This window comes from Dothidotthia symphoricarpi (genome assembly GCF_010015815.1).
Source record: "Dothidotthia symphoricarpi CBS 119687 unplaced genomic scaffold P153scaffold_6, whole genome shotgun sequence".
Lineage (NCBI taxonomy): Eukaryota > Fungi > Ascomycota > Dothideomycetes > Pleosporales > Dothidotthiaceae > Dothidotthia > Dothidotthia symphoricarpi.
In genome coordinates, this window is record NW_022985013.1 from 1,088,096 (window position 1) to 1,099,448 (window position 11,353).

At 51.8% G+C, this 11,353-nt stretch overlaps 4 protein-coding genes across 4 annotated transcripts; 3 read left to right on the forward strand and 1 right to left on the reverse strand.

Annotated features, from left to right (window-relative positions):
• Nucleotides 1-89: 89 nt before the first annotated feature.
• Nucleotides 90-1,634, reverse strand: P153DRAFT_394950 (uncharacterized protein; the record flags this gene model as incomplete). The annotated part of the gene is made up of 3 exons (XM_033671352.1): nt 90-181; nt 237-379; nt 1,569-1,634. 3 exons carry the CDS (start codon nt 1,632-1,634, stop codon nt 121-123), a joined length of 270 nt encoding a protein of 89 aa, XP_033526022.1. The 3' UTR covers nt 90-120.
• Nucleotides 1,635-1,888: 254 nt separating this feature from the next.
• P153DRAFT_365209 (mitochondrial carrier) lies at nt 1,889-3,563 on the forward strand. Its single transcript, XM_033667778.1, has 2 exons — nt 1,889-2,315; nt 2,401-3,563. Exons 1-2 carry the CDS (start codon nt 2,124-2,126, stop codon nt 3,355-3,357), a joined length of 1,149 nt encoding a protein of 382 aa, XP_033526023.1. The 5' UTR covers nt 1,889-2,123; the 3' UTR covers nt 3,358-3,563.
• A 4,195-nt stretch (nt 3,564-7,758) lies between these two features.
• Nucleotides 7,759-8,518, forward strand: P153DRAFT_394952 (uncharacterized protein; the record flags this gene model as incomplete). Its single annotated transcript, XM_033671353.1, has 1 exon — nt 7,759-8,518. Exon 1 carries the CDS (start codon nt 8,081-8,083, stop codon nt 8,516-8,518), a length of 438 nt encoding a protein of 145 aa, XP_033526024.1. The 5' UTR covers nt 7,759-8,080.
• A 2,061-nt stretch (nt 8,519-10,579) lies between these two features.
• Nucleotides 10,580-11,181, forward strand: P153DRAFT_383730 (uncharacterized protein; the record flags this gene model as incomplete). The annotated part of the gene is made up of 2 exons (XM_033670271.1): nt 10,580-10,812; nt 10,893-11,181. The coding sequence occupies 2 exons, from the start codon at nt 10,580-10,582 to the stop codon at nt 11,179-11,181; spliced, it is 522 nt and encodes a 173-aa protein (XP_033526025.1).
• Nucleotides 11,182-11,353: the final 172 nt, after the last annotated feature.

Genomic DNA, 11,353 nt, shown 5'->3' on the forward strand with positions numbered 1-11,353 from the left:
AGAATTTATATGTTGTAAACACTACCAATACATGTCTAGCCTAAAGTAGTTTCTGTCATATTCATTATACAGCAATTTCGTAAATGTGTATGCATAGAGTTGTAACCCTTCTAACAAACATCATCCCACGCGGGGCATGGTTGGAGGATGATTGAAGGCTGGGAAGACGACGGGCAAGTTGCTTTGATGCGTGTAGCAAACTAGCCCATGCCCGTAGAGCATGCGCCTGGTCATACAGTGATATTGCTCCAGCGTTCACATACACGATACTGTTTTGTGGGAGGATGTCGAATGCCTCCAGCTGTCGATCATCTGCTTCGTCTTTGTCGTCCTCGTCGTAATCCTCGTCGTTGTCTTCTTCCTCCCCATCCTGGTCGTTCTAGTTATTACAGCCAGTGTCGGTGTCCTTGTTATTGCTGCCATTGTCGCTATCAGTCTGGTTAACGTCAACCCCAGCCTCATTTGTGTTTGGCTTTGGTGGTAACGAGCGCATAGCCTGCAAAACTCTAGCAAGTTTTGGTCATATCGTGATGGCAAGCAAGGATAAGGCACCAAGTGTAAGTGTCTTGAGAGTACCCCAACAGTACTACGCTCATCACAAAACGAGCGGAGATAGAAGCACAAACAAACTGGTGTAGAGGCACTGGAAAATATAGTGATAGATCCTCGCCTTCTTGAGGCTGGGCTGGCAGGAAAAGAACCCGATGGCCAAGGATCCCGCAGGAGGTTGGTCGGAGCTCAGTTTACTGCTGTACGTGTAGTGACCGACAGACCTACGCCAATATCCCATACAACACAAGAGATTCTGGCGATGCTTGGCTCAACGAGGACCTATCCAAACAAAGAGGACTGGGAAGACGCATCTAGTATCTTGCAGTCATGAGGAAGTCGAACCTTTGGGAGAGTTACAATATCAGGACAAGAGATTCCATCAGGCACCCACTTCATAGCTGGACCACAAGAGAGCTTGGGAATACTTTCTTCTAGATAAGAAATCGTTTGTGTCATTTTTCTGGAGTATCTTAATCCAAGACGACCTAATTGTAATCCAATTGTGGATTGTGCCCCTGCTCCAGTAAGTTGGAATATTTAAGTACTGACCGAAGACTGGATGTTCTAAGATCTCATCGGTCAAGTCTACGATCGCCCTGTTAACAACCTCGGTCTCACACTTGTTGTCTTGGAATCAATCATGAAGTAGCATAAGGAGAACATATCGGAGTATGATGACGTACTTCTCGAGCTGGTACAACATATGCTAAATCAAACCTTTTCGAGGCGAGGATGCGTTCCGCTGAAATGGAAGGCGGTCGTTCAGATACCTTCGCGCGGTTGATGCAAGCTGCGGAGAGTGATATCTCGTGTCAAGCAGTTGGAGGTTGCTCAGCATGCCCACCGTGCGTTTAAACTGGAGGCAGCGCATGGGTAATGAGCGAGAAAGCCTGTGGCGTTGTGGCTGAGTGTCATGTCAAGCAGAGGTGTTGACCGGTGCGTGCGTGGTAAAATGGAGGCAGCGAGTAGGGGGTGTCTCTCCGACTCCTCATCTCTCTGTATCCCCTCTCTCGCACGAGCAGCTCTGGGCCCATGACTACAGATGTCCAATCTACATACCAGTCAGACTCGAGGGAGACCATCCTGGCAGACTTTCAGATGTCTGTTCCCCTAGAAGTCTATCATGCTTAGTGCGTCTGGGCTACCCTTGATGTTTTCAAAGACTATCTGCACGCCGATGTCGTCATCAACAGCAAAGAACCTTACATGATCTCGAGGTGTCAAATTCTATGCGCATAGCATCGGACTGAAACGCGGCTCTCGGTTGGTCGGGAAAGCTGTAGCACTAAGACGAAGCAAAATATTAGGATTAAATGCTACGAACCATCTATGTTTGGCGAATACTAGCAGTTGAGGCACTTGAGTTCTGTACTAAACTTGTCTGTAGTGTCAAAGTGTGGCAAGATTTGGCTGTAACCTACTTCCGGCTTTCCTGACTAACCAAAGAGTCCGGAAAATAATCCGCTGCCGTTCACCTCGGCACGTCATCACCGTCCACAACCCGCCGTCGCTTTTCTAATCAACACGCGACACCTTACGCCTTCCTTACCCGCCATGACGATTTCAGAAACATGACCACAACTGCGGTGCAAAATGGGAGAGATCCGCCGCCATTTCCCAGCGATGGTGACGCGATCGTGTCAGCGAGGAAGGAGCAGGAGAAGCGTGTAGATGGGGCCGAGGGGAGAAAGAGGAAGGTGGACAAGCAGAGCCCCGAATATCTCATGAAGAGTATGCTCGCAGGCGGTCTTGCCGGATGTGCTGTACGTTACAAATTCCTAACGCTACACGCACCATGCGACCCTCTACCACAACGAGGAACAGGAGGCTAATAGAAGGACTGTCCAGGCAAAAACATTAGTCGGCCCACTTGACCGTGTCAAGATCCTCTTCCAGACTCGCAACCCCCAGTTTGAAAAATATGCAGGCTCCTGGTCAGGCTTCCCGACCGCCATGCGCGACATCTACCTCGAAGCTGGCCTGGCGGGGCTCTTCAAAGGTCACTCTGCGACTCTCCTCCGCATCTTTCCCTACGCGGGCATAAAATTTCTTGCCTACGAGCAGATACGCGCCGTAATTATCCCGACCAAGGCTCAGGAAACACCAGGCAGGAGGTTTGTGAGCGGGAGTCTGGCAGGCATGGCATCAGTCTTCTGCACCTACCCACTAGAAGTCATCAGAGTACGGCTAGCCTTCGAGACGAAAGTGGAGCAGAAAAGCAATCTCTCCTCGATAGTTCGCAAGATATACAGCGAAACAGCCGCCCCAACAGCCCACACCCCAACAAACGCCCTCACAGCAACGGCTTCCACCGTCGTCGAAAAGGTCACTCCGCAATCAGGCCTGTCCAACTTCTTCCGCGGCTTCACACCCACGCTGCTTGGAATGGTGCCATACGCAGGCGCATCGTTTCTAGCACACGACACCATGTCCGACCTCTTGCGTCATGCCCGCATTTCGGCATACACCACCCTCCCCAATACATCACGCGAAGAATCCACCATAACAACACAAAAGCCCGCGCAGCTGCGCTACTGGGCAGAACTTAGCGCCGGAGGTGTCGCAGGTTTCGTCGCGCAAACAATTTCATACCCACTGGAAGTCATCCGACGACGGATGCAAGTCGGCGGTGTAGTAGGCGACGGGCATCGCATGGGCATTGCCGAGGTCGCGAAGAGGATATATGTGGAGCGCGGATGGAGAGGGTACTTTGTTGGCCTGTCGATAGGATACATCAAGGTTGTGCCCATGGCGGCGGCGAGTTTCTACGTATACGAGCGCGGGAAATACTACCTTGGGATATGAGTTATTTGCATGGGAGTAGAATAGAAGATGGAAATGCATGGCGGTCGGATGTGTTGGGTACAGCAACGGCGTTTCTGGAGTCTTGCGGGCATGTGTGTGTGAAACTGGCTTGGGCACACAGCTGGGTGTTGAATAGAGTGGATGCAGTATAGACATGAGCATGAGCGCTATCCCTTTGGTAGAAAAATGTACAACGAACATACATGAACATCCTGACATTGTGCGTTGTGTGGCGCAAAATTTTACATGCGATGTGACCTTGCATCTTGGAGAGATTCTTGGAGAGATTCTCGGAAGACGAGACGGAAACTCCGTGCTGTAAGGTTTGAAGACTGAGTTCGATAAAGTCATGTTGTAACGTGTCGTCTTGCTGGCAGCCAGTGGGGACATTAATCTTGTATGTGTCTGGATTCCGCGAAAGCTTTGGTATTCTGTCTTGAGTAAATGAGCAATGTAGTATAAACTATGTTCTGATACGCCGAGTCTGGCAAGTATATCTGCGAAAGTTAATTCACCAGACCTGTGTTGTTGATTTGTGGATACCTCAAGTCATCTAACAGGCAGCAGCTAAGTACCGCTTTAGCCAAATACTACACCAGAAGGTCTGACGAAGCAGTACCCGATAGCAAACCCACATGTGATCTTTTTCTCGTGCATCCACGACTCCAACCTGCCAGTTCCGAAGCAGCATGTGCAAACAAAACCCCACAGTGACATCACACCAAGAGCTCCTCCGAAATCTACCGAAAATATTCAGAACCCTGGTAGTTGTCGATCGTGCTGTTCAGAACCTCCTCAGGGTCTTGTGAGCGAGCGTGGAGTCTGAAGTGGAGGTTCTCCATCAGCGCCGTGGGGTTAAAGTGGGCGCCTCGGTTTGCCCCTCCTGGGAAACTGATCGTCGCGGAGATGGGGGGCGCCGTGGCTCACGCGGCTCACAGGGCGGAATCAGATGCACTCGATGAGTCCTCAAGGCTGCATACGTGCTCAAATGGTTGGATGGTATATGTCTACCTACCGCCCGCTGTTGTCCGCTCGCGCTCTGGCTTGTGACTGTCTCCAGAGTGCCCCGCGTGGGCGGAGCACGCACGCACGCACGGCGTAACAGCAGAGCGCTTATCGTTTCTTGACTGGGTGCTGTCACACATACGCTGACGGTTTGTTGTGAGAACCTGACAACGCGGGTGGAAAAGTCTGATGACTCCTTTTCTCGCCTCATTGCGTTGTTGTTACTTGCTTGTTTCGCGTTTGACAACTCATGCGGTCAAGTTTATTGAACAGCGGGATCCATGGTTGTACAGCTTGCAAACATCCCGCCGTTGGCGTTTTGGGCGCATCGGACAACTCACCGCTTAGCAGCGTGGTGTTACGCTTGTATATTGATGGTGATATCTAGACGGACCGGAGGACGGTTCGGGTCTATTTGATCTGGATGAGCGGGAGACGTTTTCGCGGGGTATATTATAGTTAGTTTGCGAATAGCCATGTGAGATTGCTTTTAGTCTCATGGCCAGTATGAACTGGAGCCGGAGCAGTTAATGACAGCTGTCAGAAGCACCGTTACGGTTGCATGAACATGTGCATGTCAGCCTTGTGAAGTTTGACGAGAACCGAAGTCCGGAGAGATGGAAGTGTGCGGGATTGACAAGGCGGCTACTCCACTTCCTTTGCCCACTCATTGCTCCGAAAATGTTCCATGTCTCCGCTCAATCGATAGGAGATGCTTACTCGAAGCTGAAGATGATTCTCCATTGGTGGCGTAGGCGGAGTATCTCCGCCCTTGCGATGTTTGCACATGCGGAAGAATAGGCCCCGAGTACAGTGTACGGGGAAGTGCGCATGCAAGCCGCTCATTTCGCGAGTCACAGTGACTATCTAGCCTGGTACGCGGGGGTTCTGGAAAGCCGTTGCAAAGCTTGGAAGGGATTTTCACTGGGCATCAATATGTGATAGCGGATACATTACCAAAGTGGGAAGATGTGGATTTTCTTACCTTTTTGGGATATCCAAAATCCAGGCTCTGGACACTATGGGTCTTTTTCGAATGAATTACTTGCATGGATGGAATCGACAATTCGTAACAAGTTAACGAAGCGCGGATGTTACGCACCTTCCGTGAACGACTCGAGTAGGCACACGACTCGAGTAAGCCCGCGACTCGAGTAAACCCGCGACTCGTGAATTCATGAGCCCAAATTTCCGTAAAGAAGACGCCTCATTCCGCTTCCCCGCCGCCGCAAGGCTCCTACTCATCTTACCCATGTCTGCAAAGACCTGTCGGCTGAATTGCCCACGTGTAGGACTCCAACGTCACCGCAATCGCATACTGGGGTAGATACCGGATAGATACCGGTACACCTTCAGATATGCTCCATGGGGCAACTTCGGTCTATGGAAAAACAAACCCAAGCTAACAAAAAAACTTCATTTTAGCTGCCCAGCGACCGCGCGTATGGCGAAACAGCAAAGGCAGAGTTGCTGCAAAGGGCTGGTTGCATGCGGCGAACAATGTCCTTTGGCACGCTGAATCGTTTTGACATGTTTCAAACGTCACAGAAGACGCCATCGTGAACTTTGTTCAACGGCCCGGTGCGCGGAAGGGTTGTTTCTTTGTTCTTTCCACCCTTCTGAGATTTGATACCTAGGGGGTTTTGCCCTGCGTGCGGGCAAACCTTCTCCGCCACGTGTGTGCATTGTCCGTTTGAAAACGCTGACGGCGTGGAGATTATGCCAGATCCCCGTTCGCATGTTCGAGAGAAGACCTTGTATGGACCTGTGCAATTTTCTTAGATGTAAACGTGCTTTCAGGGGCTGAGTGAACGAGGGCGCATGTGGAACTCCTGACGATGAGTCGTGCACATGTTTGTGTATTTGCTAGCTCGAAGGAACATTAAGAACATTCCATGCGTCAATATGTCCGCTACGTGTGTGAGAATCGTCCGTTCACTTCAATATCATAATGCACCGTTGAAACCTGCCCAGGCCGGCAGAATGAATGTAAGCTGGGGAAGTAAAACGTGGAGTTGGTATGTGACACCGGTAGAAGCAGGCTAGATGCGCCTTAATATAGCGACGAATGCATTTGCTTCCTTCTTCACACGATGTATTGAACGCGAAAGGGTGTGCGAATGCGAAGGTGAGAGTATGCTGACTGCGTCTTACTCGACACCATCGATTTCTACCCAACCATACAGGTGTCATGATTGATCAGCCAAGCTGCCGCGTAATCAAACTAACAGCAGATTTGGCTTATGAAGTTGCGGATCTGATGGTTGCGAGTGTGCTTTCGCATCGCCTTGTGATTGCATGTGCACGCGAGGGTGTACGCCAACTCGTGTGAAGTCAGCCTCACGAGTGCCGTAACCTCGCTTTGAAGTTGGGAAAGTACCGCCGAAGTTTACCTGTGAACGCGTGTGATAGATCACGGAGACTAGAATTGATATCGGACGCTAGGAGTGGAGTTTGAGAGCACGTGCAAACAGATCTAGTGGTATACCCCAGGTTGTCGGTTGAACGGCTACTGAAGAAGGTAAACAACCGGCGGTCGATTTTCGATGGCTCGGACTGTTTCGTTCCAACTGCTCGTAGCAGCTTCATTGTCCTGAGATGGGTGCCCCACGCGTAGATCAATACAAACAGAAAGTCTAACACGCGGTATCGATAGCCGGAGTTTGTTTTGAATGTCTGTGCTTATGGCGAGGCTCTGCCGGCGGATGTAAACAAGTCGCGGCGCGCGGATGGAGAAGCCGGAGCGCGGACGTTAAAAATCCGCATTAGGAAGCACAAACGCAAAGGGCAGAATGGTGGAAGGTTTACATCCCACAACCCCCGAAGGCGATCATCAGGTTAGCGTTACTGGTTTGAGCAACGCGTGGGAGCCAGGTCGGCGCGGATGCGGACGAGGCGTGACTGTGCCGTGGGGGACAGTGCTGTGACATGCCGATCGCGTTGCGGTACGATACGATAGCGAGCTGCTTTTTCCAGGTGGTAACGCGAAAAGGTGACTCAGGGGGGGTGTTGACGCAAAAGGCTTGCAAAATCGCCCTGGCGAGTGTCAGGCTGCAAGGACAACGAGCTGCTCAGCATGACACGTTGTTGGTTGTTGACCGCGTGGACGAGTCATCGCCTCATCGCCTCAAGCTCCCAGGTGCGGGAGATGAAGCGCGGTCTCGAGTCCCGATGGCCGGGGTTATTCTAGTAGCAACGGACGGGGCGTCGTCGTGGACGCCAAAAGCGCAAACAGCGGTGGGCGGCCTGTGCATGCGTCCAATCTACGCTCTCCCATCAAAGAAGCGGTGTCCTCTCACCGACACAAATGATAATCGCGTTTCATTGATCGGGCTGTGGCGTGCGGGAGATATAACGGAGCCACGCGCACCCTACCCATCCAGACCATATGATATTCATTATTCGAGACACTTTCTCGGACTCCTGACACCCGCCCCTTGATCGACTTATTTAACCGTATCGTCCCCACGTTGCAGACCTGAGACCCCAGATCGCTGTTTTGCCAATCAAGGACAACGTTGCCATTTCGGGAGTCCCGCTACTTGCTTTCTTGCATCGTCGTCATCTCGCCGGCCTCGGTTCACTTTCCGCACTATTACCACAACGATAAAATTCGACACAACCGTATTCGGCCGATAACCACCGTTGGGTGTATATACAAACCAGATCTACCCGTCCTTTTCTCCACAACACACAGCCCACAACTTCACATCACAATATGCATTTCGAAACTTCGCCAAGTTCCTCGCCATCCAAGTCCTTCCCCATCTCCATCTCTCCCAGGACCATGGCGTCACCGTCTGAATCCATCTTCAGCATCTACTCTTTCGAGTCCAACTCAAGCCGTGGTGCATCCTGTGCTTTCCCCTCATGGCCCAAGAGTGCCTCGCTTGGATACCGCAGCCCGCCTTCTTCCTTCCTGAGCGATGCCGATCTCTTCGGTGAGGACTTCGATGACGAGCTCGCAATCCCATTCCTCCAGGAAGCACCTGCACCGCCTCGACAGCCAACAGTGTCCCAGGCATTCCCAGTTCTGCCACCTCTTTACTCGGAAAAGAAGTCCAAGAGCGAGCGAAGGCGCAGCAGTGGGCGCAAGCAGCGTCGTGCTTCCAAGCCTATGACTCCCATCTCTGAGTCACCCGAGCAAGTCGAGTGAGCAATTCTACCAAGACGGAAAACACTTTTAGTGGCAATGTAAGTTGAACAGAAACACCGAATAGCATTGCAGTGCTAACATCACTTTCCAGTATTTTCTTGAAGACGACGTCATACACGTAGCGCGCGCCTCATCGCACGCGTCGGCGACCTGCGTGGCAGGTGGCTGCTGTCATGAGGCGCAATCGGCTGGCTGGCCCATCCTCGTGTGTTGTCATGGAGACTCGTTCTCTTTTATGACATCGGTGGTCGTGGTCGTGATCTCATCATCACGCCTTCCGCATCACGGCGTTTATTCGGCTGCCGTCTCAACTCAGCCTCACTCACTATCGCGCCAACGCACCAAAACGTTGCCACGTTTCGTTATCACCACGTGACGATCGCGCGACACGTTTCGAAGTTGATCACATGGTCAAGCACCTCAACCCTACTTGTTCAACCCTCCTTGAAGGAGGAATCTAGACCTGATGACCATGAAAGACGCGGAGTCGGGATCACTACCGCACCCTACGGTGAATAAGAGGACCGTACGAAAGGGATGACAGACGAGTAGGAACGGAGGAAGCGTTGTGATATTTTTTGAGCATTTGCAGGCGTCCAGCATTGATACCCCCGTTCCGCGAATCGGACGACTCTTGCTGGGATTTGTGTGCATTTCCTGCGCGGCGCGGTTTTTGCATTAAGCGAGGCTGACTCGCTTTCCCTTTTATGATACCCCATCAGATAGATACCCAACGAATGTTAATACTTTGTCCCGAGAATCTCTTGCATACCCATCGTGACAATCGTAGTTGCTGGTTGTGCTGAGAATGAACTAACAAGCCCATCACATCTCGTCACATTGAACGCGTATGTGTGGAGAAGTGAGGCGCTTTGAGTCTTGGGCCTCAACGCTTTGATAGGGCGTTGCTGCTCTCCTAGAAAGTTGTAGCCCTCATAGGAGTCATGGTTATATTGCTGCCTCACGGTAGGGCTCCTGTCATCTTGTTACCTATGCAATCCTTCGCAGTACGCCTCCTCGAATCATCGAAGACATGTCCTCTGCGAACAGCATCCCATGATGTCGCAAAGGCCAAAAATAAGCTTCAGAGTCTGCAATCAGCAAGCGAGAAACGGAAGTGGGGGGCCCGTGAAGGCTGCGCTTGCATCGCATCTCTACTAATGTCTTCGCTTCTGTATTGCAGATCCAGTATCACCGTTAGTTGGATTTACGGACTAACGACAATGAAATTGTCTTGCGCTGAAAAGGAGCAGCGCCAGAGCGACACACGCTACATTCGTCCGTCACAGCTGGAACGGAGAAAGGCGAGAATACTTGATGATACCTCTGCAGGTGGCTGGTTAGACGGTGAAGCAGAGCAGGGATTCTGCTCCTTGTGGCATGCAAATCCAATATGAGCAGAACGCAATATGTGATGAGCTCTAACCTAGTCCGAGGCTCCCTGCGCTGTTGTGGAAGCAAAGTTTCGAGAGACATTGATGAGAAGACGCCACGATATTGGCCTCGTCCACACGTACGGTACTCCGTCCCTCAACATCAGTCCGTAGTTCAGAAGACAGGCCATCATCAGAACTCGGCATCATTTCTTACCGAGCAGATCAACGAAGCTTTGGCTGCTGTGGTAACAACACGAACCACAAGAGATGGCGTGTGGAGGAGATATCGGTTTGTGACTACTTCGTGTTGAGCTCAATGACTTGTGTGCCTTCCATGTGCACACCACGCACGCTGTCCCCTTGTACCTCGTCCAGCAGCTGGTTCCTGGAGCTGAAGATTGTACATGTGCCTGTCGGTACATTCGTCGAAGAGGGGCTGCAATACTCTGCGATGCATGAGTTCGGGTCTAACGCCAGGGCGGGTTTTGTTCGACCAGCATAGTCATCCATCTCATGGGTACTCCACGTCATGTGTAAGGCGGTGATGTGTATCTTTCAGTTGGGATGTGCCAACAATGCGCTTTCCCGCAGCGTCGCAGCGAACAGGGAATGGTTGTTGCCCACAAACCACGATCGAACGTGCCACAAACCTACATATCCGCTCCCGAAGCACAACGCCAGCGGGATGGACACCGTTCCGCTAAACCTTGGGGCTCAGATGATGCATGGCGGTCCTCACCAACCACCGGCAGACTATGTCCCTGATGTCAAGCTGCTCTTCGTTGAAGAAGACATGATACAGACAGAATCACGCAATCGCCATCAGGGCGGGAATATGGCTGGCGAGGAGTCTGATACATATACCTCTGCTGCCGTGGGCCGATCGCTGTGGTTTCGCGCATGGGTGGGATCACCCATGTGCCACCGGGCCGTACCCAGGCCGTTGCGAATCGTGGTTGGTTCAAATTTGTGATCCAGCTGCTGCTCTGTCACGTCAGGCTCACCAATCATCGGCGCATGTCGACGACTCTGGCTGAACCCTCGTCTTCGCGACTTTGTGCTGTGTTTTCTCGCCTTCTTACAGGCTGCTTAATCCGTCCCATGCAGGCACCAGCGCGAAACTCGACCAACGACGAGGTGTGCTACCCTGGCGGCCACCTTGGCGACCAGCATCGCCTCAGCATGCAGCATGACTCTGCATGGGCTGTCGAGTCCCAAGTCCATCTCGAGCTTTCACGTCGACCAGCAAATGAGCGGGCTCGCTTCCCAGCCATTAACGCCTCATGATAGATACCCGGTTATGCCTCTCGTCAAGCACTTGCCTGGTTCCATAGCTCCAGTCCTATTCTGAGCAATATCAATCCGTTCTGCGCCTATAAGCGCCGGAGCTTGATAGGTCGTTGATGCCCACGCGGATCAACTCAACCCTCGACCGCGCTTCTGCTGTCTTTTCTCCTCT

Bases quoted from the DNA above. Each gene is read 5' to 3' on its own strand.
- P153DRAFT_365209 (XM_033667778.1), top strand. From the start codon at position 2,124: ATGACCACAACTGCGGTGCAAAATGGGAGAGATCCGCCGCCATTTCCC. The intron at 2,316-2,400 runs GTACGTTACAAA...AGGACTGTCCAG, and splicing joins GCGGTCTTGCCGGATGTGCT to GCAAAAACATTAGTCGGCCC.